Here is a 22,730-nt window from a genome sequence, read left to right as displayed (position 1 = left end):
AGACTAAATACCGTGTTGGCCAGGCTGGTCTCGAACTCCTGACCTCTAGGCCTCCCTCTAGGCGTGAGCCACTGGGCCTGGCCTAAAATAATTTGTATAAGGCCCATCATGTGTTTTCTGGGGTAATGAAGACTTTGGATCCAGAAAACAAATTGTAAAGAGTTTGTTAAATTTACTTTTAACAATTTTCATAATGTGCTGACCCAAGTTTTCAATTTAAGGATGATTTCTACATGTGATGCCCGTGCTTCTCAGTGTGTTGGGCAGCCCAGCGGACGAGTCACCAGGAAGTACACTGGAAATGCTGAATCTTTGGCTCCGTCCCAGGCCCAGGGAATAGAAATGCTCATTTAACAGGGTCCAGCTGGTTCACGTGCACATCAAAGAGTGGCAGAGGCTGTATCCATGATGATGATGATGATGGTGATGGTGATATAACTTACATTTCCTAAGGGGAATGTAAGATGAGAAGGCCTTTTTGTTAGAGGGCTTGGTGCTTTAACAATGACTGAGAAACTATGAACTGGGTTTTTCCTCTCTTTCATGTGAGACCACAACTAAGCCCAGTACTGCTAAAAAGCTTGCTTACCTCTTAAACCGTGCGTCTGAAGTTCATATTTACAGCAAGGCAGGCTGTGTGGCTCACGTGTGCCATGTCTCAGCAATCCTGAACAATACGTCTATTTTTCTTCACTTTATTCTCACTTTTGGTATTCTCACTTATTCTCACTTTCATGGGGCATACTATATTTCAACCCAGCACATAAGAGTTACCGGTTGGAGTTCTCTGAGATTCGCTTAACCGTTTTATCCCCGGCATAGCCTGGCTACCTACACCTACAGTATTTAACATTCAAGGATCTTCATCAGGTACTTTTTCAAGACTTGTCTTGAACGTTTTATCTGTGAAAGCAAGATTAGAAATGTTTTCTTAGTCTCAAAGAATGACTCAGCAAAATTCCTTCTTTTGAAGGTATTATCCCATTTCAGGAAATTGAGGACAAAAAACCAGAACCGATTAAAAACCAAGAGCTGATTAAAACCAAGTGCCATTTAGAATAATTATAGTTGAGGTTGCTTCTGTTACATCCTCAAACTAATGAAGGAGGAATGTGTAGCGTGGAGAGCACATTTCCCGAAAAGTAACTCCTGTACTTTAAAATTAAACAAAAAATTCTGGTAGGTATCCTGAATTTGGTATAATTTCTTATTCTTAAGAGAATTGAAATAAATCTGTGCAACGAGGAACCCAAAATAAAGAAATTAATCAAAGTAAGAGGTTTTGTTTTTCCTAAAAGTAAAGGACGGGACTTGATGGTTGTCCTGGTACCCAGCTCGCTGCCTGTCTTCCGGCGTGGAGTGAGCTGGTTCTTTTTCTGTGGGAAGCTGATTCTGTGAACAGGAGTTGAAATCAGGAACTGCCTTAGAATTGTGGCCCCAGCTTCAAACAAGAACCGACTTTACAGACGCCAGAGACATGGGGAGGCCCTTGGCCTTTTCTGCCACTGCTGAGCACACACACGTCACCACTGTGATGGAGTGGACTGACAGGCGTGTGGGGTGGACACACACGTCACCACTGTGATGGAGTGGACTGACAGGCGTGTGGGGTGGACACACACGTCACCACTGTGATGGAGTGGACTGACAGGCGTGTGGGGTGGACACACACGTCACCACTGTGATGGAGTGGACTGACAGGCGTGTGGGGTGGAGGTGAACTGGAGGTGGCCAGTTGTGGTGTCCCTGATCCCCCAGATCCACCTTTGCAGTAAGGCATGGTCACTCATCCATGGTTGTGTGCCCCCCAGTTTCTGCTCACATGTGACATCTGTGCCCGGCAGAACAGTCCCAGCACGGAAGGAGTGTGAGCCTCAGGCCCCTCCTCCCAGCACAGGGGACAGACAGGTGTCTCTGCAGGAACAGGGCCAGCAGTGTACCCAGAGGCTGTGCAGTGGGCAGGCCCTGGTGCCTGCAGGAGAAGCCTTGGCCCGAACTTGCCAGCACGGTCAGTGCCTGCTGTTCGTGGTAACTGAGTGTGCGGCAGGGCAGATAACATGTCACTCATAACCGATGTGGGGACCTGCCTTATGGGGCTAAGATCCAGGCCACCGTGCAGTCCTCAGGATGGGACACCCATCTTCCTGCTCTCTGAGGCATTGAGGCTGAAGTTTCCAGAATCTTCCGGGTGATTCTCCCTCCCCCAGCTACCCAGTTTGGCTGCAGACCCTCCCCTGCGAGGAATGCAGCCATGTGCGTCAACCTCCAGAAACGGCCTGCGCTGAGAGTATGGCCAAGGCTAGGAAGGGACAGGTCCCCAAAATGCTGGGCTGGGGCCGTGACTGAAAGCCTCAGAATAGGGGATGATTTACTAGGGGGCCCATACTCTGGATCAGCAGGTGAAGGGGCCTGAGCAACACCGACCCCTACGTGCAGCGGGCAGGGTGGGGCCGGGTCACCTGGCCAAGGCAGGGCTGCATGTTACCTGATGGAGCCCCTTGGTTGGCAGCCCAGGGAAGGGGGAGGGGGCGCAGGGAAGGGGGAGGGGGCGCAGGGAAGGGGAGGGGCGCAGGGAAGGGGGAGGGGGCGCAGGGAAGGGGAGGGGGCGCAGGGAAGGGGGAGGGGGCGCAGGGAAGGGGGAGGGGGCCCAGGGAAGGGGGAGGGGGCGCAGGGAAGGGGGAGGGGGCCCAGGGAAGGGGGAGGGGGTGCAGGGAAGGGGGAGGGGGCGCAGGGAAGGGGAGGGGGCACAGGGAAGGAGGAGGTGACGCAGGGAAGGAGAGGGTGCCCAGGGAAGGGGGAGGGGCATAAGGAATGGGGAGGCTGCAGGGAAGGGGAGGCTGCAGGGATGGGAGAGGCGGCAGGGGAGGGGGAGGTGGCAGGGAAAGGGGAGGCTGCAGGGAAGGCGGAGGCTGCAGGGTGTCCCCAGGCTGTGGCTGGGCTTCCAGGGAGGTGGTCAGTCCCTCTCATGTGGAGGTGGCTGGCTTCTGTCCGGGCCACTGCCAGGTGCCTTGGTCATGGGCTCTTGGCAGAGGGCTGAGCGCTGTCTCCTGCTGCCCCCTGCTGCCCCCTGCGCCCTGTCGGCAAGTCACAGGCAGGGATGGGCAATCGAGCCTGGCAGGAGCCACCAGGGCTGCCTCCCTCTTCTCAGAGACAGATCTGGGAGGAGCCAGAAGCCTTCCTCCTCCCTCTGCCCCTCTTCCTTTTGTCTTTGAATTTGCAATCACAGCTTTCATCTGAGCCTTGGGCCACAGAAGCCAGATGCTCTGACTGCATGGGTGCCTGAGATGAGGGTCCAGGGGGTCTCTGTCCTCCCACGCCCAGCCTGGCAGAGGCAGCCCTGCCTCCGGGCTGAGGTGCTTTAATCTCTTACTTTTCAGGCTTATTCCTAGAATAGGGGTTCTTAATGTGGAACTGGCTTTCCATTCCTGCCTGGATACCGGCCCTGGTTTAACATGTTGTTTTTGATCCAATAGAAACATTTAGAAAACCTCAGTGGGGTGTGGGGACTCCTTGGTCCCAAGGGTGTATGCTGCTGGTGAGGGATGCTGAGATTGCGGGGGTAGCTATGGCCCAGGCACTGCCCACCCATCAGCGGGCAGGCGCCTCACCCTCACCCCCCTGCAGTGGGCAGGGCACATCTCCATTTACATCTGAGAATGCGAGGGAGGGGGAGGCTTTGCCAGGTGCACGGCATTGTGTTTGCCACACAGGAGGTGGAGTTGGAGCCTGGGCACCCTGCTCTCTCTCCAGAATGTTAAAAATGAGGATGATGTTTAAAAAGAGCATCTCTTCAAACACCGCACCTTCCTTTTCTATGATGACGCGTTCCCAGAAAAGAATGTGATTTCACATAACCCCAGAGCCTCAGGCTGTCCTAAGCTGTAGCGTTTTCTGCAGGGAGAGGTGGGAAACACGGCTGTGACGGGAATCACACCTGGGATGGGCTCTGGCATTGACCCACAGTGGTGAGACCGCCACTGCTGCAGGTGACAACATCAGTCATTGGAAGACCTGCTCTAGGCAGTAGGCACTGGGGGTCCTGGGGTTCTGCCATGGTTTTTTGTAAGGCTGTAGAGGGGGACAGGACAAAGAGTGACCGACAGTAAGAGGGTCGGATCAGGCGTGGGGGCTGTGAGCTCTGAAGAGCGGAGGAGGCTGGCGGGGCCAGGGAGGAAAGGGCCAGGTGTGGATTACTTAACTCTCCTTTGTTATATGTTTTAGATGAGGAAATCTGTATGTGTTCCTTGTACCAAGTGAGTGGTGGTGACACAGGTGAAGCCCCTGCATCCCCTTCTCAGAGGCCGTCCCGGTTCAGGTTCAGCGACTTCCCCAACAGACCCGCATCTCCAAGTTTGCACAGCCACGGGGTCCTGGCATTCCCGTTGGTGTGTGAGTTGGTGCCGTCTGGGAACATGCTTTCCTGTTTGCAGTTGGATCCCTGGGCCTTGGTCATTCCGGCCTCAAAGCAGGGTCTTCAGTGAGCCCTTCTCAGGAAGGGAAATGAGCGAGTGACCAGCAGCTCACAGGCTTCCGAGGAGTCCTGTCTGCGGCTTGGAGGCAACGGGTGCTGAGCCTGCCATCCAGGAACCTCCCGCCTCCCTCTTCGGTTCCTGCTGTGGGATGCCAGCTCACATCAGCCAGCTTTTATGGGCCTCAGTAGAAAGTACAGCACACAATTCAGAAGACTTTTGTGTCCTGCTGCTGACGACAGCCTTCCCCTGCCCTCACGGCAGAGTCAGGCGAGAAGCCTGAACCCAGGAAGGGCCTTCCCTCGTGGCAGTAGAGAGAGAGTCGGGCGGGGGCCATGGATTTTTAGGCCATGCCTGCCTTGGCCACAGGGACGCCCACAGATGGGAGGGAGCAGAGCAGGTGCATATGGGACAGGATGTGCCGAGCTTGCTTCCAGCCAGTGAGAGAGGTGGTGGGCTCTGTTCACATTTACTGTATTTCCACAATGAACTACAAACTCTCCATAAACATCTCTTAGGAGTGATTGGGGTGTGACAGGCAGATCCAGCCTTGCTCCTTGCAGACCTGGATCCATTTTCATCTTGAGAAGGGTAAGAAAAAAGGGACACCACAATGGTGACAAGATACTGCTTAGAATTCTGAGGACACAGTAGGGAAGCAGAATCAGAACAAGATCAGCACGCATGCATAAGTGTACCCATGTGCATGTGTGCATGTGTGTATATGCTTACATGTATGTGTGCATGGGTGTATGCATGCACGTGTGCGTGTGTGTACAAGTGTGTTGGTGATGGGCATGACTGCATGCATGTGTATATGTATGAGTGTGCATGCGTGTATATGTGTGCACATGCTTGTGTGTGCATGTGTATGTGGGCACATGCTCGTGTGTGCATGTGTATATATGTGTGCACATACTCGTGTGTGCATGTGTGTATGTATATGTGTGCACATGCTTGTGTGTGCATGTGCGTATGTGTGCACATGCTTGTGTGTGCATGTGTATGTATATGTGTGCACATGCTCGTGTGTTCATGTGTGTATATGTGTGCACATGCTCATGTATGCATGTATGTATATGTGTGCATGTGTGCACATGCTCGTGTGTGCATGTATGTGTGCACATGCTCGTGTGCATGTATATGTGTGCATGTGTATGTGTGCACATGCTTGTGTGTGCATGTGTATATGTGTGCAATGCTCATGTGTGCATGTATGTGTGCATGTGTGTGTGCACATGCTCGTGTGTGCATGTGTGTATGTGTGTGCACATGCTCATTTGTGCATGTGTGTATGTATATGTGTGCATGTGTATGTGCGCACATGCTTATGTGTGCATGTGTATATATATGTATATGTGTGCACATGCTTGTGTGTGCATGTGTGTATTTGTGTGCACATGCATGCATGACTGGATGTGCTTGTCTCTGTGCTGAAGCGGGAGGGATATACTGTGGACACAGAGTGAGGAGGAACCCCTGAGCACCACAGCCCTGCTGTAGGGTTCAGCAGAGGAGCAATTTGAGAATTTGGGGAATGTCACATGTTTTCATGCAAAAAGGTGGCTAATACATTGAAGTGAAGGATTCTAGTTTTAAGTGTTGGGCACACACGGTTAAGGGCCCCACAGGCCGCTGTTGGCTTTCTTTGTGGATTTAGCTTCTTGGCCTCAGAGTGATACCTGGACTGTAGTGTGTGCAGGCTGTGAGCCGACAGGGTGCACAAGTCCAGGGCACCATTTGCTGCCACACGTGGGGTGTGGAGCCCACTTGAGGAAGGCGTGTGCCCGAGGCTCCTGGGCTGGGTTGAACCAGTGTCTGCCAGAGAAAATGCCTTCTCTGGATGATTTATGGTCATAATTACTATTAGTAGTTGACTGATATTTAAAATGAAATTTGCTCTTTCGTAATTTTAGAACAAATAACACAAATAACTTAGCAGTCAAATTAGCATGTCGACTGGCTGGGTGAAATATGCATAACATTTGCAGCTCTGGTGATAAAGTGAAACGCTGCTGCTGTGTTTGCCTCTCACCATGGAGTGCTGCAGGTTTTCACTGTTGCTTCTCATCAGTCTTCTGGAGTAATGAATCAGGTTGGGCACATGCCAGTTAACAGGTGGTTTTCCAAGTTCAGGATCCAAAAGATCATTTGATGCACATCTCGTTCAGATCACATCTAATTGTCAGCCACGATTAAGGCAGAGACAGGAAGAAAAGAGACTTTCTTCCTGGTGCCTCTGCTAGCAGGCTGCCATTTCCACATGACAAACAAGGAGTTAGAACGAGGGCTCTGCCTGCAGGGTCCCTGCATCTGCCTTCCCCCAAGGTCTCTGTTCCTCCACACTGGAGATGCACCCTAGAATTCTGGGCGGAGTCCTGTAGCTCCTGCCAGAGCCGAGACCAGAGACGTTCCACGACGTCGGACTAACCTCCAGCACGTTTCTGGTGTGGTCACTCCTTACCGTTCCCAGCTCCTCCTCTGTGAGCCTCTGTGCGCCTGGGGTGGAGGAGCCCTCACCGCTGAGGCTCTTCCTCTGGCGGGCAATGAGGGGAGCCTCGGAGGTCAGTGTGTGAGGATCTGAGAGATCCGCTAATCTCCATGCTGACCTTTTCAAGGTCACTGCTTTTGTGGGGAGTGGTGTCTGCCTCTCCTCCTGCTGTTCCAGTGCCAGGTGTGTGTCTCTCAGAACGTTCCCTGCCACACTCCTGTTGGCCGTTCACCTCCTCTGCCTGGCTCAGGCACTTGTTGAATGAAGAAATAATGCAGAGAATGCAGACCAAGTGTGGGGTTAGCTCGTGGGTAAATGAGATTAAGAAGTGAAATGTTGGCCAGGTGCGGTGGCTCACGCCTGTAATCCCAGCACTTTGAGAGACCAAGGCAGGTGGATCACTTGAGGTCAGGAGTTCGAGACCATCCTGGCCAACATGGTGAAATCCTATCTCTACTAAAAATGCAAAAAAAATTACCTGGGTATGGTGGTGCACACCTGTAGTCCCAGCTACTTGGGAGGCTGAGGCAGGGGGATCGTTTGAACCTGGGAGGCAGAGGTTGCATTGAGCCAAGATCACGCCACTGTACTCCAGCCTGGGTGATAGAGCAAGACTCCATCTCAAAAAAAATAAAAAATAAATTAAAAAAAAGAAGAAATGCTCTTTTTCACGAGATTATGTCATTTCAAAACAAAACAAAACAAAACAAAAAACCCCCAAAAACCAAAAACAACCTGCTGGGATTGGAGGCTTCTGTCAGTGGGCATCCACCCGCCTGTTCTGTGTGACCACACGCCTGTTCTATATGACCACCCGCCTGTTCTGTGTGACCACCCGCCTGTTCTGTGTGTCCACCCGCCTGTTCTGTGTGACCACCCGCCTGTTCTGGGTGTCCACCCTCCTGTTCTGTGTGACCACCCTCCTGTTCTGTGTGTCCACCCGCCTGTTCTGTGTGTCCACCCGCCTGTTCTGGGTGTCCACCCTCCTGTTCTGTGTGACCACCCACCTGTTCTGGGTGTCCACCCGCCTGTTCTGGGTGTCCACCCGCCTGTTCTGTGTGACCACCCGCCTGTTCTGTGTGACCACCCGCCTGTTCTGGGTGACCACCTGCCTGTTCTATGTGACCACCCTCCTGTTCTGGGTGTCCACCCGCCTGTTCTGTGTGATCACCCGCCTGTTCTGTGTGACCACCTGTCTGTTCTGGGTGTCCACCCGCCTGTTCTGTGTGACCACCCGCCTGTTGTGTGTGACCACCCGCCTGTTCTGGGTGACCACCTGCCTGTTCTATGTGACCACCCTCCTGTTCTGGGTGTCCACCCGCCTGTTCTGTGTGATCACCCGCCTGTTCTGTGTGACCACCCGCCTGTTCTGGGTGTCCACCCGCCTGTTCTGTGTGATCACCCGCCTGTTCTATGTGACCACCCACCTGTTCTGGGTGTCCACCCGCCTGTTCTGTGTGACTGCTGGCAGGCGGTGGTGGTGGGCACGGGCTGGGCAGGCCAGGGCTGTACCTAGGCCACCTCCTGGAAGGAAGCAGACCCCAGCCAGGGGCCACCCTGTGACTGCGAAAGGCTCCCGAAGCTGTTATGAGATGAGTGAAACGACCTCTTCCCGTGAACTCCCAGCATTGGGTCCTGCTAGGCTCTGTGCTGCCTTAGTTCCGGAATGCTGTTTAGTTTTAAAGTGTCCGCGTGTGCTGGTTTAAGGCAACCAAGTGCTTCCTCTGTAAGGCTTTTAGGCCAGCTCCCTCATGATGAAGTAGTGACTGGAAACTTTAACATGACTCTGTTGGTGAATCCGTCAGTGATTCATAACTTTCTCTGGATTCCTCAGTTTCTTTGTGCACCGATTTGCTCCTGGGCATCTGCCCTGTGTCAGACACACAGAGGGCATGGGAGGAAACAGTAGAGGGTGGAAAGAGGCATGCGCCCGGCTCCTGAACTCCAGGAGAGGGAGATACACCCTAATCCACTGTCACTGCACAGTGTGGTGAGTCTGGAAACAGACGCCTGGGCAGCGGGGGGAGAGTCTGGGGCTTCCGCGGGGATCTTAGCGGATGAACAGGCGTTTGTCGGTTGGTGAAGCAGGATTGAAGGCACTATGCTTCGCAGGAATGAGTGAAGGACACGGCGTGTTCAGACCACACCCGGCCTTCGCTGGCAGTGAGACTCCCGCATCATGACCCTGGGGCCCTCCTGGTTCTGGTGTCCTGTCCGCTCACGCCCTTGCCAGAGCCGCTCCCTAGCAGGGTGGTACTTTCTGGACCCATCTGTCTGTGTTTAAGATGGGCGTGGACCTGGAGCCGAATGCCAGCCTTTGCCAGACTGCCCGGCCGCGGCGGATGCGCGGCTTGGAGTCGCCCGGCACCACGGAGCTTTTGGAGCCCCTTCCTGGGTGCGGATCGAGGTGCTGCCTCTGCCCCGCGTCTTCTCCAGGGCCTGGCCCTGCCTCTCTGACTTTTCCTGCCCATCTTCATCTCCGCTGCCTCCTTTCCTCTCCCGACCCTCTCATGTGTGTCTTGTCTGTGGCCACGGACGCTACGGTTTGCTTCCCACGCAGATGGGCTCTCCGTGGAGCGTGGTACCTCCCTGGAAGCCTCCGCTCCCCGTGGCCCTGCAGCCTCACTTCGGGAGACCCGGTGCGCGCAGTGGGCACCCGGTCCAGGGGAGGCGCTGGGCCCAGGGGAGTCCCCGGCCCCGCTGCTGATCCCGCCGCCCGGGGGTCTCCTATGCTCCTGTCATGACGCTGGCTTGACCCTCAGCCGAGAGCTGTGGGCCTGGTCCAGGTGAGAGCTGGGCTCCCGGACAAGGCCAGGAGGCCTCGCCTGTGGCCGAGTCAGGGGGCACAGCCTTCTGGCTTCAGAATCATCGTCACCATCTCGAAAAAGCTGGATCGGAGGAACCTGCTCGGCCGGCAGTTTCTCTGACTCACCAGTGGGCCAGGGCGGCAGCCTCGGGGGCACCCCCTTCTCCCCCCAGCTGACCGTGTCTCTTCTCTGTTTCCCTGCAGGCTGCCTACTCGAGGAGGGCCTCTGCGGAGCGTCCGAGGCCTGTGTGAACGGTGAGTGTGGGGTCCTGGCTGCTGCGCCCTGGTCTGCCCTTCTCCTGCCCGCCGTGCGCAGCGCCCAGCCTGGTGAGCCCCACCTCTGGCCTGGAGCTGGGGCCACCCGGGCGCGTTGCCGAGAGGAGGCGGATGGAGCCCCAGAGCCATGGGCTGCGGCCTCGTTCGGTCGGGGGGAAGAGGGTGCCCGGGTGCTGGGCATTCATCGCTCACACCAGCCCTTGCTTTCTGATTTTGTTGTTTTCTGTCCTTCGGCAAGTTTTTCATCCTTTTTTAAAAAAATTTTTTTGAGACAGAGTCTTGCTCTGTCTCCCAGGCTGGAGTGCAGTGGTGCGATGTCTCACTGCAACCTTCCCTCCGGGGTTCAAGCGATTCTCCTGCCTCAGCCTCCTGAGTAGCTGGGACTACAGGTGTGCGCCGGCTGCCCCCGGCTAAATTTTTTGTATTTTTAGAAGAGACAGGGTTTCACCATGTTGGCCTCAGGTGATCTGCCCGCCTGGGCCTCCCAAAGTGCTGGGATTACAGGTGTCAGCCACCACACCCGGCCAAGTTTTTCATCCTTTAAGCCACCTATTTTCCTCTCTTACCAGGCGGATAAGGAAACACGTGCAAACGCTGCATTTTCAGGCTGGGCTGAAAGCCCATGAGGAGGGCAGTTATTATGAAATAGGGGGAGCAGCGGGTCCCGCGGAGTCTCTTCCGTCTGGTGGGGTCAGGCAGAGGGCATCTGCCAGGGCGGAGGCCGCCCCGTCCTGTCTGATGCTGATGAACTGGGCGCTGTGCGCTCTGAAGGCGCAGGGGAGGGGTAAACGCCTGTATCCTCAGAAAAGCGCTGGGCAGAGCCGCCTTTCTCCAAGTCAGGGGCTGCGTGTGCGCCCGGGGCGTGCTGAGCGTGGCCTTCTCTTTCCCCGGCTTCCAGCCCGTCTATCCTCAGACTGTGGGCAGGAGCGGATTTAATCCTAGCCAGGATGGAGGGGCCTGCCCAGAGGCCCCTTGCACCCACTAATCTCTGCACAGACGTGGGTGCCGGCGGGGCGCTGGCCTGGGGTGCCGCCCTCCTGGGGTATTTCAGGACAGGCCTCACCTGCACTGGTGCATCCTGGGGGAGCTGAGGTGGATGCCTCTGAGGGTCTGAGAAGTGAAACCGAGGAGCTCGTGCGCCCTGGGATGGGACCAGTCCTGGGTTCCGGAGGGAACCTCTGTGTCTGTGCCTAGGCAGCTTCTGGGGTCGGGAGGGGAAGCCACACTGGAGGCGCCAAAAGGAGAGCAGGTCCTTGGCCACCGCAGCTTCTGCTGTTGTCTCTTGTTTGGGGAGATTCCTGTGCCGAGTGTGACAAGCGGGAACCGGCAGCTCCTGGGTGCAGCGTGGGTGGTGGGTGAGGTTCTGGCCCAGCCCAAGACCCCCCGGGGCTCCCTGGCATCTACTCCATGCAGCTTTAATTTGGAGGCAGCGTTAAGAAAAATAGGGATATTGAAAAGCCTACGTCGTCTGCCTGGACTCAACAGTGTTTGATGATAATGGAAGCAGGTGTGTGTGTTTAATTTAATTGGAGCCGTAAGTAGCTCCAGCAGAATAAAAGCCGAGGCTGTTTCCCCCGCTCCTTGACAAAGGCCAGCCTGGGTGTCTGGCTGTGATCATTCTCAGACGTTTTTCTCCCCAACCTTGACTTGCCTCCCGGACATGGAGTCGTCTCAACATCATATCCAGATGATGACTGTGGATTCTTTGGAAGAGAAAAGCAATTTAAATGTAAATACCCATATTCAGGCCTTGATTTATAGAAACAGATGATATTTGATTTTTTTTTTATGATACAGTGGAGGTCTAGGAAACAGCGAAGCCAGAGGCACCCAATCTTAGAAAACTGCTTTGCGAGGCTGACGGGGAGCGATAGGAGAAGTGGTTCCTGCGCTGCTGGCTCAGATTTATGGTTGCCATGGTGACTGGTTTAGCCCGAGGCTGGTGGGCCAGGGGTGCAGCAGCCCAGGGTGCGGTGGGGGGTGGCTCCAAGTCCAGAACATTCTGTCACCAGCCGCAGGGTCTCTTTCTCTGGCTCCCTCTCTCTCTTTCCGCCTCTCTTTCCTTAAGGTACATGCAGGAATATATAATCTTATCAAGCTTGGATATGTTTTTTAAAAGCCCAACAGACCTTGTTAATAGAAAGAAAGTCAAAAGATAAACATACTGTCTCACACCCATTAGGATGGCTAGTATTTAAAAAACGCTGAAGATCGGTGTTGGTGAGAATGTGGAGAAATTGAACACTTGTGTGCTGCTGATGGGAATGTAAAATGGCATTGTTGCTGAGGGAAACACTATGGTGGTTTCCTAAAAAATTAAAAATAGAGTCTGTGATTTGCCTCAGCAACCCCACTTCTGGGTACGTACCCCACAACACAGGAAGCAGGGACTTGAAGAGCTGTTCACACACCCACATTCATAGCAGTTAATGAGCAACAGCCAGAGGCGAAAGCAGCCCCGTGTCCACTGATGAGCAAATGGACAAGTGAAACGTCCATCCACGTGATGGAATAGTACGCAGCCCTGAAGAGGAAGGGAGTGCTGACACGCTGCAGCATGCGTGGACCTTGAGGCTGTTATGCTGAGTGAAATAAGCCAGTCACAAAAGGACAAATAATGATTCCGCGCATGTGACGTACTAAAGACAGTCAGGTTCGTAGAGACAGAAGGTAGAGTGAGGGGCCAGGGGCTGGGGGACAGTTGGGGTGTCAGTGTGTAATTGGTGGAGTTTCAGTTTGGGACGATGGAAAAGTTCCGGGAATAGATGGTGGTGATGACTGATCAAAAGTGTGAATGTGGTTAACACCACCGAACTGTACACTTAAAAATGGCTAAGACGGTACATTTTAATGTGACATCTGTTTTACCACAATATGCAATTGAAACTATGAAATTGCAGCCTCCGCATGTGCGTGTTTAATGTGATCGAATGCTTCAGCTGTAAGGGTTTCAGCTGCCTCAGGAGGAAGTAGTGATTGGAAACTTTAAAGCGACCCTGGGGGTCAATTCCTTGGTATTTCGTAACTCTGGAGTAACTTTGATTATTATAGAAAAGATTGTAAGTGTTCTGGAAGTGAAAACTTAAGATAAAGCAATCGCGTAATCCTGGAACAGCTTGTAGAAAAGAGAGTTTAGATGCTGTTACATGGGCATCCTAAATATGAGGAAAACAGGTTTCAAATAATTTTTAAAGTGGATTTGATTTCATGGTTGATAACTTTAAATGGGATACATCCAAAAACAGGTGGTATGTCCTAAAAATTCTAAAGCTATAATAACTACTCCACAATAGAAAAATGGAAAACAAATATATGAAGATTAAAATAGATCACACTTATGTCAGGAAGTGAGCTGGTTGCTTTCACACCCTGCTGGTGGGAGCATGGCCTGGCATGATCGTGATGGACACTGACTGGCCAGCGCGTTCACGCCACAGAAGTGAGGTAGCCCGTGACTCAGCAATCTGATTCATGAGAATATGCCCCAAGAAAATAATCTATTACCCAAAATACTAAAGAAAACTTGAAGCACAAAGTTGTTCTTTGCAGTGGTGTTGATATTAATTTTAAAACAGTAGACAAGTCGTTAATATTGAACAAATGAGAATGCTTCTTTAAAGCCATGTTATGGTCACATGATTCAAATGTTAAGCAGACATTAAAAGGGAAGTGTTCAAAAAGTTGTTAATAACATCAGAAAGTGCAGGTGGTAGAAAGTAAATGAAAAACTCAGGATCCAAAACTGAACGTCTAATACGATGACAGCTATGCGAAAATGTGGATAGCAGAAAAAGCTAAAAGAAATATACGAAACTGTGAATAGTGGCTCTCTCTGGGTAGCGACTTTTATTTCTTCATGTTTCTCTGGTTTTCCAATTTTTCATGCCAGCGTGTTCCTGCTAAAAGAAGAGAGGTGGGAAGGAGGCACATGAACGAACCACCACTCCCTTTTAGCTCAGATCCCTGGACACAGCCACCCAGGAAGGAGAGGCCTGTGCAGGAGGGGCGCAGAGGGGTGGCTGAGCGGGGGGGCGCAGAGGGGTGGCTGAGCTGGGGGGGGCACAGAGGGGTGGCTGAGCGGGGGGGGCACAGAGGGGTGGCTGAGCTGGGGGGGCGCAGAGAGGTGGCTGAGTGGGGGGGCGCAGAGGGGTGGCTGAGCTGGGGGGGTGCAGAGGGGTGGCTGAGTGGGGGGGGCGCAGAGGGGTGGCTGAGCTGGGGGGGCGCAGAGGGGTGGCTGAGCGGGGGGGCGCAGAGGGGTGGCTGAGCTGGGGGGGGCGCAGAGGGGTGGCTGAGTGGGGGGGGCACAGAGGGGTGGCTGAGCTGGGGGGGGCGCAGAGGGGTGGCTGAGCTGGGGGGGGTGCAGAGGGGTGGCTGAGTGGGGGGGCAGGCGCAGAGGGGTGGCTGAGCTTCTAAGAGTGCGTCACGACCACACCACAGCGCTGGAGCCCAGGGGAAGAAACCCCCCGGACGTCCAGGAGGGCAAGAGGAGCAAGTTGTGCTCCCTGCTTGGAGGGAGGTGGAAGAATGGTGACAGGTGGGGGAGGGAGGGCTCAGCTACACACCTGTCGGCTCCGTGTCTTGTGGCTCAAGGCTGAGTTATGCTGTGACGACCCACAAGCCCTGCGCTCGGTGGCCCAGGTGACATGGTCCTGCGGGCCGTTGCAGGGTGTCTGCCTTCCCTCCGCAGGTGCCCTCCCGGGACGCTGCCAGCCGGGGCCACAGCAACAGCTGCTGGGAGGGGTACCCTTGCGCTCGTGGCTCACTTTGCCGGCCACACTGATGGTGGGGAGGCTCCTCCTGCAGCCGACTCCCCGTGGCGGGGTCACAGCCACAGCCTTCACGTCTGCAACGGCAGCATATTCGATTCCAAGCCCTTTCTCCGCTGAAGAGGGCAGAAAACCACCAGGAACCGAGGACGTCTGCGGTGCTGGAGTGTTGTTCGGCCGTGGAAAGGAAGGAAGGAAGCACCTGCACACTGACGTGGAGGAACTTGGGAAACTCTGTGTTCAGTGGAAGAAGCCGAGTCACAAAAATCACAGGGGCATGATTTCATTTACACAAAATGTCCAGGTGGCCAGGGGCGGAGGCTCACGCCTGTAATCCCAGCACTTTAGGAGGCCGAGGCGGGTGGATCACTTGAGGTCAGGAGTTCAAGACCAGCCTGGCCAACATGGTGAAACCCCGTCTCTACTACAAATACAAAAATTAGCTGGGCGTGGTGGTAGGCATCTGTATTTACAGCTATTCGGGAGGCTGAGGCAGGAGAATCGCTTGAACCCAGGAGGTGGAGGTTACAGTGAGCCGAGTTCGCACCACTGCACTCCAGTCTGAGCAACAGAGTGAGACTCTGTCTCTAAATAAATAAATAAATAGGTAAATAAATAAATAAGTCCAGGAGAGGTAAGTTGGTAGAGACAGAAAGCAGGTTGTGGCCGTGTAGGGCTGGGGAAAGTGTTGGGGGCATGGGAAGTGATGGCGGAGGGGCAGGTTCCCTTTGGTGGTACTGAGAGGCTCTGAGGTGGACAGTGAGGTGGTCATGGAACTCTGAACATTCAGCAAACCATTGACTCCTTAAGACAAGGACTTGTTCTGTTGCTGAGGTTGGTATGCAGTGGTGCAATCCTAGTCTACTGGAGCCTTGAACTCCTAGTCTCAAGTCATCCTCTTACCTCAGCCTCCCTAGTAGCTGGCACTACAAGCACACACCATCATGCCTGGCTATTTTAAAATTTTTTTGCAGAGATGGAGTCTCCCTATGTTTCACAGGCTAGTCTTGAACTCATGACCTCAAGTGGTCCTCCCACCTTGGCCTCCCGAAGTGCTGGGCTTACAGGCATGAGCCACTGTGCCCAGCCAACTCCTATACTTTAAAAGGCTGAATTATATGGTATATGAATTATGTTTCAATAAAGCTGTTTTTTAAAAAGAAGAAAAGAGAACTGAGGATACAGTTAGGCAAGGAGGTAAGCATAGTGGAGGATATAGCCAGAGAATTGCATTTCCTTAATAAGGGGTTACTTCCCTGACCCCAGACAGATGAGCTTCCTCCCAGGACGTTCAACCTGACACAGAACAAGATGGTTGAAAATGCTGGCTCCACCATCTGGGCACAAAGCAGAACAATAAACTCGTCTCTCTCAGATTTGGGAGTTTTTCTAGCAAACAGTCACCTCCCAGTGCAACTTAGGCACTGAAAGCACTAGAGTTGTCCCCTAAGTGGAAGACTTTAGAATATTCAAATCCAGAGTGTCTCCCTAATTCTTCAAAGCCACGCGATTAACCCTATTTGGATTTTCGGCCACAGCAAGCAGTGAGGGCCATCTGTGGGAAATTATTGATTGAGTGAGTGGACACAAGATAAATGAGTCATCCTTTCATGGCACAAGAGACACCCCCATAACCCTCAAATAAAAAGTTTATATACCACAGTGGGGAAAAAGTAATTTCTCACCCCTTTCTGGGTTCATGGCTGAGACTTGTAACAAAAGACAGATTAATAAGAGAAAACGGTACCCACTTACTGAATATTGTTTTTATATGTCACATGACAGCCTTCAGAAATGAAGACCCAGGAAACAGGAAAGCCTGCTTTTATGGACAGTTGTGCAGAAGTGTGATCGGAGGGCAAATGGCGTGCTCTGATGTCACAGGCTGAAGGGCTCAGCAAGGCCTGTCCAGAGTCTTCTAGCTGCTTCTGCTGGAGATAAGGACATTCCCCTCTGGGCATAGGGAGGCCCCTCTGTCATGAGGGTCGTATGACCTGCCTCCGAGGAGAAGGGGCCGGGGGAATTCTGGTTTCTGTGGTCTGCTTCTGCCGTTTTCTCGAGGGCCACCCTGCCATATTTTGAGGTAGCGTGTCCCAAATCCAGTCTATATAAATTTTGCATATCAATTCCCAAAAGTGTGCTTCAGAAGCTACCCAGGAAAAGCTAGTGAATGGGCTCATTTGTGACTATCAGAAACCCACTGATTGAGCAGCTACAGGCAGACCTTGGAGATACAGTTGGTTCAATTCTGGGCCACTGCAATAAAGCAAATATGACAATAAAGTGAGTCACACAGATTTTCTAGTTTTCCAGTGCATATAAAAGTTACGTTTCATTAGACTGTGTTCTATTCAGTGTGTAATAGCATGATGTCTAAAAAGCAATGTACAGGCCTTCATTAAAAATGTCATTGCCAACAATACTAATGATCACCTGAGCTTTCGGCAAGTTGTAATCTTCCTGTGGGTGGAGGGTCTTGCTGCAGTGTTGATGGCTGCTGATTGATCAGGGCCGTGGTTGCTTGAAGGTTGGGGCAACTGTGGTAATTTCTTAAAATAAGACAAATAAAGTTGACTGCATCAGTTGACTCTTCCTTCATGAAAGATTTCTTTGTAGCATGCAATGCTGTTTGGTAGCATTTTACCTTTCCATAGTGGAACTTTTTTCAAAATTAGAGTCAATCCTTTCAAACCCTGCCACTGTCTTATCAAATAAGTTGATGTGATATTCTGAATCCATTGTCATGGTTTTCACAATGCTCACAGCCTCTTCACCAGGAGGAGATTCCATCTCCAGAAACCACTTTCTTTGCTCATCCCAAAGCAGCAGCTCCTCACCTGTTAAAGTTTTCTCATGAGATTGTGGCAGTTTCGTCACATCTTCAGGCAGCTCTGCTAATTCTAGTTCCCTTGCTGTTCCCACCACATCTGCAGTTCCTTCCTCTACTGAAGTTCTGAATCCCTCAGAGTCATGAATGAGGGTTGGAATCAGCCTCTTCCAAACTCCTGTGAATGTTGCCATTTTGACCTTCCTCCATGAATCACAAGTGTTCTCAATGGCATCTAGAATGGTGAGTTTTTTCCAGGAGGTTTTCAATTTACTTTAGGCAGATCAATCAGAGGAATCACTATCTATGGCAGCTATCATCTTACAAAGTGTGTTTCTAAAATACAAGTCTTGGCTAGGTGTGGTGGCTCATGTCTGTAATCCCAGCAATTTGAGAGGCTGAGGCAGGCGGATCACAAGGTCAGGAGTTCAAGACCAGCCCGGCCAACATGGTGAAACCCGTCTCTACTAAAAATACAAAAATTAGCCAAGCGTGGTGGCGTATGCCTGTAATCCCAGCTATGTGGGAGGCTGAGGCAAGGAATTGCTTGAACCCGGGAGGTGGAGGTTGTGAGCTGAGATTGCACCACTGCACCAGCTTGGGCGATAGAGCGAGACTCTATCTCAAAAAAAAAAAAAATAATATATATATATATATAAAAAATACATATAATTACAATATATTATATATTATATTATAGAATATATCATTAATATGTAATATGTTATATATAATATATAATTATATGTAATATATATGTATATGTGTGTGTCTTGAAATTATTTTTTGATCCCTGGGCTGCAGAATGGATGAGGTGTCAGCAGGCATGAAAACAACATTCACCTCCTTGTATAGCTGCATCACAGCTCTTGGGTGACCGGTGCACTGCGAATGAGCAGCCATATTTTGAAAGGAATCTTTTTTGAGCAGTAGGTCTCAATAGTGGGCTTAAAGTATTCAGTAAACCATGCTGTAAACAGGTGTGCTGTCATCCAGCTTTGTTCCAGCGACAGAGCACAGGCAGTCATAGATTTAGCATGACTCTTAAGGGCTCTGGGATGAGCAAGCGTTGGCCTGGGCTTAAAGGCCTCAGCTGCATTAGCTCCTCACAAGATAGCCAGCCTGTCCTTGGAAGCTTTGAAGTCAGGCACTGTCTTCTCTCTAGCTGTGGAAGTCCTAGATGGCATCTTTGTCACCGTAAGGCTGTTTCATCTACATTGAAAATGTGTTGTTAGAGTGGCCACCTTCATCACTGATCTCAGTGCGATCTGCAGAGCTTGCTGCGGCTTCTCCATCAGCATTTGCTGCTGCACTTTACACTGTTATGTTATGGAGACGACTCCTTTCCTTAAACCTCATGAACCAGCCCCTGCGAGCTTTGGAGTTTTCTTCCGCAGCTTCCTCACTTCTCTCAGCCTTCATGACATTGAAGAGTGAGGGCCTTGCTCTGGATGAGGCTCTGGCTTAGGGGAATATTGTGGCTGGCTGGCTCTATCCAGACCACTCAGACTTTCTCCATATGAGCAGTAAGGCTGTTTCACTTTCTCATTTTCTGGAGTAGCACTTTTAATTTGCTCCAAGAACTTTTCCTTTGCATTCACAACTTGGCAGTTTTACACGAGAGGCCTTGTTTTTGGCCGATTCTTGGCTTTCGGCATGGCTTCCTCACTAAGTTTAATCATTTCTAGCTTCTGATTTAAAGTGAGAGAGGTGTGGCTCTTTCTTTCACATGAACACTTGGAGGCTGCTATGGGGTTGCTAATTAGCCTAATTTCAATATTGTTGTGTCTCAGGGAATAGGGAGGCTGGAGGAGAGGGAGAGAGATGGGAGAATGTGGAGGAGAGGGAGAGAGATGGAGAATGGCTGGTCAGTCACGCAGTCAGAACACACAGCATTTATCAGTTATGCTCACTGTCTTCTATTGCCACGGTTCATGGTGCCCCAATACAATGACAATAACACCAAAGATTACGGATCACAGCTCAGGGATCCAACACTGTGGAAATTACCAAAACATAGCACAGAGACAGGCAATGAGCATGTGCTGCTGGGAAAATGGCACCGATGAACTCCTCCACTGGGTTGCCACAGGCTTCAGGGTGAGACGCAACCCCACGACATGGAGCGAAGCTGGAACGTGCTCCTAGGAAGGTCTTGCTCCTCAGACTCTTTATTTAGGTTTGATCAAGCAGTGAACTCAATTTGTGCTGCAGAAACAGTTGCCAGACCCTACCTTCTTGGAATCTAGAATCCCAACTGGGAAATTGTTGTCAATTTGTGCTGCAGAAACAGTTGCCAGACCCTACCTTCTTGGAATCTAGAATCCCAATTGGGAAATTGTTGCCAAGTAGAGAACCAGCGGGTCAGTCATTGCACGGTGCTACTGTCATTACCCGAACAGAAACAGCAGTCAGTCTCCAGAGCCGGAGTCCCCACCCCCACAGCAGTGAGGACGACGACCACTGTGCCACAGCAGTGAGGACGACGACCACTGTGCCACAGCAGTGAGGACGACGACCGCTCCCACAGCACTGAGGACGACGACCGCTCCCACAGCACTGAGGACGACGACCACTGCACCACAGAGCTGGCTTGCGCCTGCCATCCCGTGGTACCCTGTGAGCTCTCTGAGAATTAGCCTTCAGGCGCTGCAGGGTCGGGAAATGCAAGGCTCATTCTGCCCACCCCCACAGGCAGCAGCCAGGACCTGGCCTCTCCGCCGTGTGGCCTCAGCATTTCCAGGCTCTCTGAGTGGTTTGTGATTCACAGAGCATAGATCTCTCAGTTGCTACCTCATCTGTTTTTCAAATCCACTGTGCTTTTCCGCAGCCTCCCAGGTGTCAAAAGTTATCCTATGTTTTTTCCAGTTCCATAAAACAGAACAGCTCTGAATATCAGAGTTGCTGCCACACTCTGGGTGTCCCCCAGATCACAGCAGGAGCTGGCAGACCCAGCCTGCGATTGCTAACCATGAAAATGAAGAGGAAAAAAGTTCTGAGCTCATCCAATGGAAGCATTCACTCGATCTGCTTCCTTCAGACCTCAAGAAGGCTTTAGTCAGGAAAGAAGAGCAGAGGAGAGAGGGAGGGAGGCTGTCAGCGAGTGGGTCACCCTTTGGGAGCTCCAGTCCTCTTTGCAACAACATCCAGGCTGTTTTGAGCGCTCACAGAAAGTCCAGGCTGAGGACCTCCCATGCCTCGCTGCGTCAGTCACGTTGACTAACATGAGCCCTGCTCACAGCCTTAGGGTGAGGAAATTGGAATTCAGAAGAGTTCGGTGACTTGCTCTAGGCCACAGCCCTCAGGCAGCCACTTTGCACCGGTCTCTCTGCATCTCCGGCCTCTGTTCTTTACCTCTTCTGCCCCCGAAACACTCACTTGAGGGTCCTGTTCTGTGGTTGTCCACAGCTGAGAAACACGGGAGCCACTGCCCCCAACAATGTGGGTATTGTTAGATGTGTGTTTTCCCAGTGACTGTCACGGTGACACGTGTTATCATGTCCTGTGGGGCTTCTTTCACCTCCGCTTCTGTAAGTTACTGCTCCCATCTTTGCCCCCTTCCCACTGAGTTTTGTCTTTTTCTTGGACTGTGTAGGAGCTCCTTGTCATTGAGAACAGGAATACGTCTGCCATACAAGTTGCTAATTAAAGAGTCACTGAGTTACATCTCTGTATGGCATGTACACAAGTCAGAGCCCACTTTTATAAGTTGTGTTTCTTGTCTGCCCCCCACAGTCATCCTGATGTGAAACCTTCAATGGCTCCCACTTTCCCACAGAATCAAGTCAAAACTGAAGGGCAGCCTTGGGGTGTGTGGTCCTTCTCCATGTGGGTCCAGTTCAGGGACGCATTGAAAGCAGCTTCCTTATCAGGTTAATTTCAGCATTATTCCCACTCCACTTTCTTTCCCATGCCCTTGTCACGGCTCCACATCCCACCCGTTCTTCGAGAGGCAGAGCGGGCCTCTGCCTCCTCATTCGTACAGACATGCCGAGCCTTCCTTTCCCAGTGATGCCCATTGCTCGCCCTACGCTCAGCACCAAATGCCAGGAGAATGATCAAGGCCTTGTGCTTTCACGCCCCTTCCAGTTTGCAGTTTCCTGAGTGTCTGTACAGTGCTCCTGTCCCTCCTCTAGCCATCCACTGCAGTGCACCTGCAGGAGTCCTGGTTGATTTCTGGACAGTTTGGGTCCTGGAGACTAGACGTAGCAGTCATGGGCTGAGCCTTCTTGATTCAAGCAGCACCTGGGGCTGCGGCTCCCGTGCCATGTGATGACCCACTTGGCCCACTCTCTTTGCTGCCGTGCCTGCCCTACGCTCCATGGTGACTCTCCAGCAGCCCGGCCTGCCGACCACCCCTTGGCTCTTGCCACTCGGTTTCCTGCCCCACAGGCTCTCAGTCCTGCCCCTGCCCTGCTGACCAGCGCTCTCGGTCCTGCCCCTGCCCCGCTGACCAGCGCTGTCTCCCCTTCTCTGTCTTCAGGTGCCTCCCTCTTTCCTGGCCAAGGGTGGATGTGTGGGGACAGAGGTGGGGACACCCCCTGAGCTCCCTGCCTGTTGGGGCAGCCGTGGGGACTGAAAATAGCAGCCTGCCTGTGGCTGGGCTGAGCTTTCAGTTGCTTTTTCCAGAAAGGCACTTCTGCAGCCAGCAGGGGGCCTACCACATCCCAGGCCAGGCCGAAAACCTGGGGTGAGGGGTGGGTGATGCTGCCTTGGAAATAGACATGGATTTTTTGAACTTACAGGAAGCGTACACTATTGGGGTGTCAAAGAGCTTTATATTTTGCTGTAATAGAAAATTCAACAAAGTCTTTAAAATCAAATTCTCAGTTGCCTCTACTCTTGAGCCCACTTCGGTATTATTTTAATAGTGGACGATGGCAGCAAAGTCTGATTTTATGAAAAGGAAAGATGTTGGCCATTACAGCATTACCCATTTTTCTCTTTCAGGTGTGTCAATTAAAATCAATTAAAAAATGAATTATACATATATGGATATATTCAAAATGAACAGTTTGGAACTATCTAAAATAAAAAGTAGAAATTCCTTTCGTGTCCCTTCACCAAATCTCACTCTGACTTAGAGGTAATAGAC

General features: G+C 51.9%; 1 protein-coding gene across 2 annotated transcripts in view; it reads left to right on the top strand.

The window, feature by feature from the left end:
• PTPRN2 (protein tyrosine phosphatase receptor type N2) overlaps window positions 1-22,730 on the top strand; it is a 985,554-nt gene that overhangs the window by 83,932 nt on the left and 878,892 nt on the right. For both annotated transcript variants that reach the window (XM_007983635.3, XM_037991107.2), the window contains one exon: window positions 9,971-10,021. In XM_007983635.3, the coding sequence (XP_007981826.3) occupies window positions 9,971-10,021 (51 nt within the window). The remainder of the gene's footprint in view (window positions 1-9,970; window positions 10,022-22,730) is intronic.

The sequence above is a fragment of the Chlorocebus sabaeus genome, chromosome 21, assembly GCF_047675955.1.
Source record: "Chlorocebus sabaeus isolate Y175 chromosome 21, mChlSab1.0.hap1, whole genome shotgun sequence".
Lineage (NCBI taxonomy): Eukaryota > Metazoa > Chordata > Mammalia > Primates > Cercopithecidae > Chlorocebus > Chlorocebus sabaeus.
The sequence above is the reverse complement of the archived record's forward strand: the minus strand, read 5'-3'. Positions and strand labels throughout refer to the sequence as shown.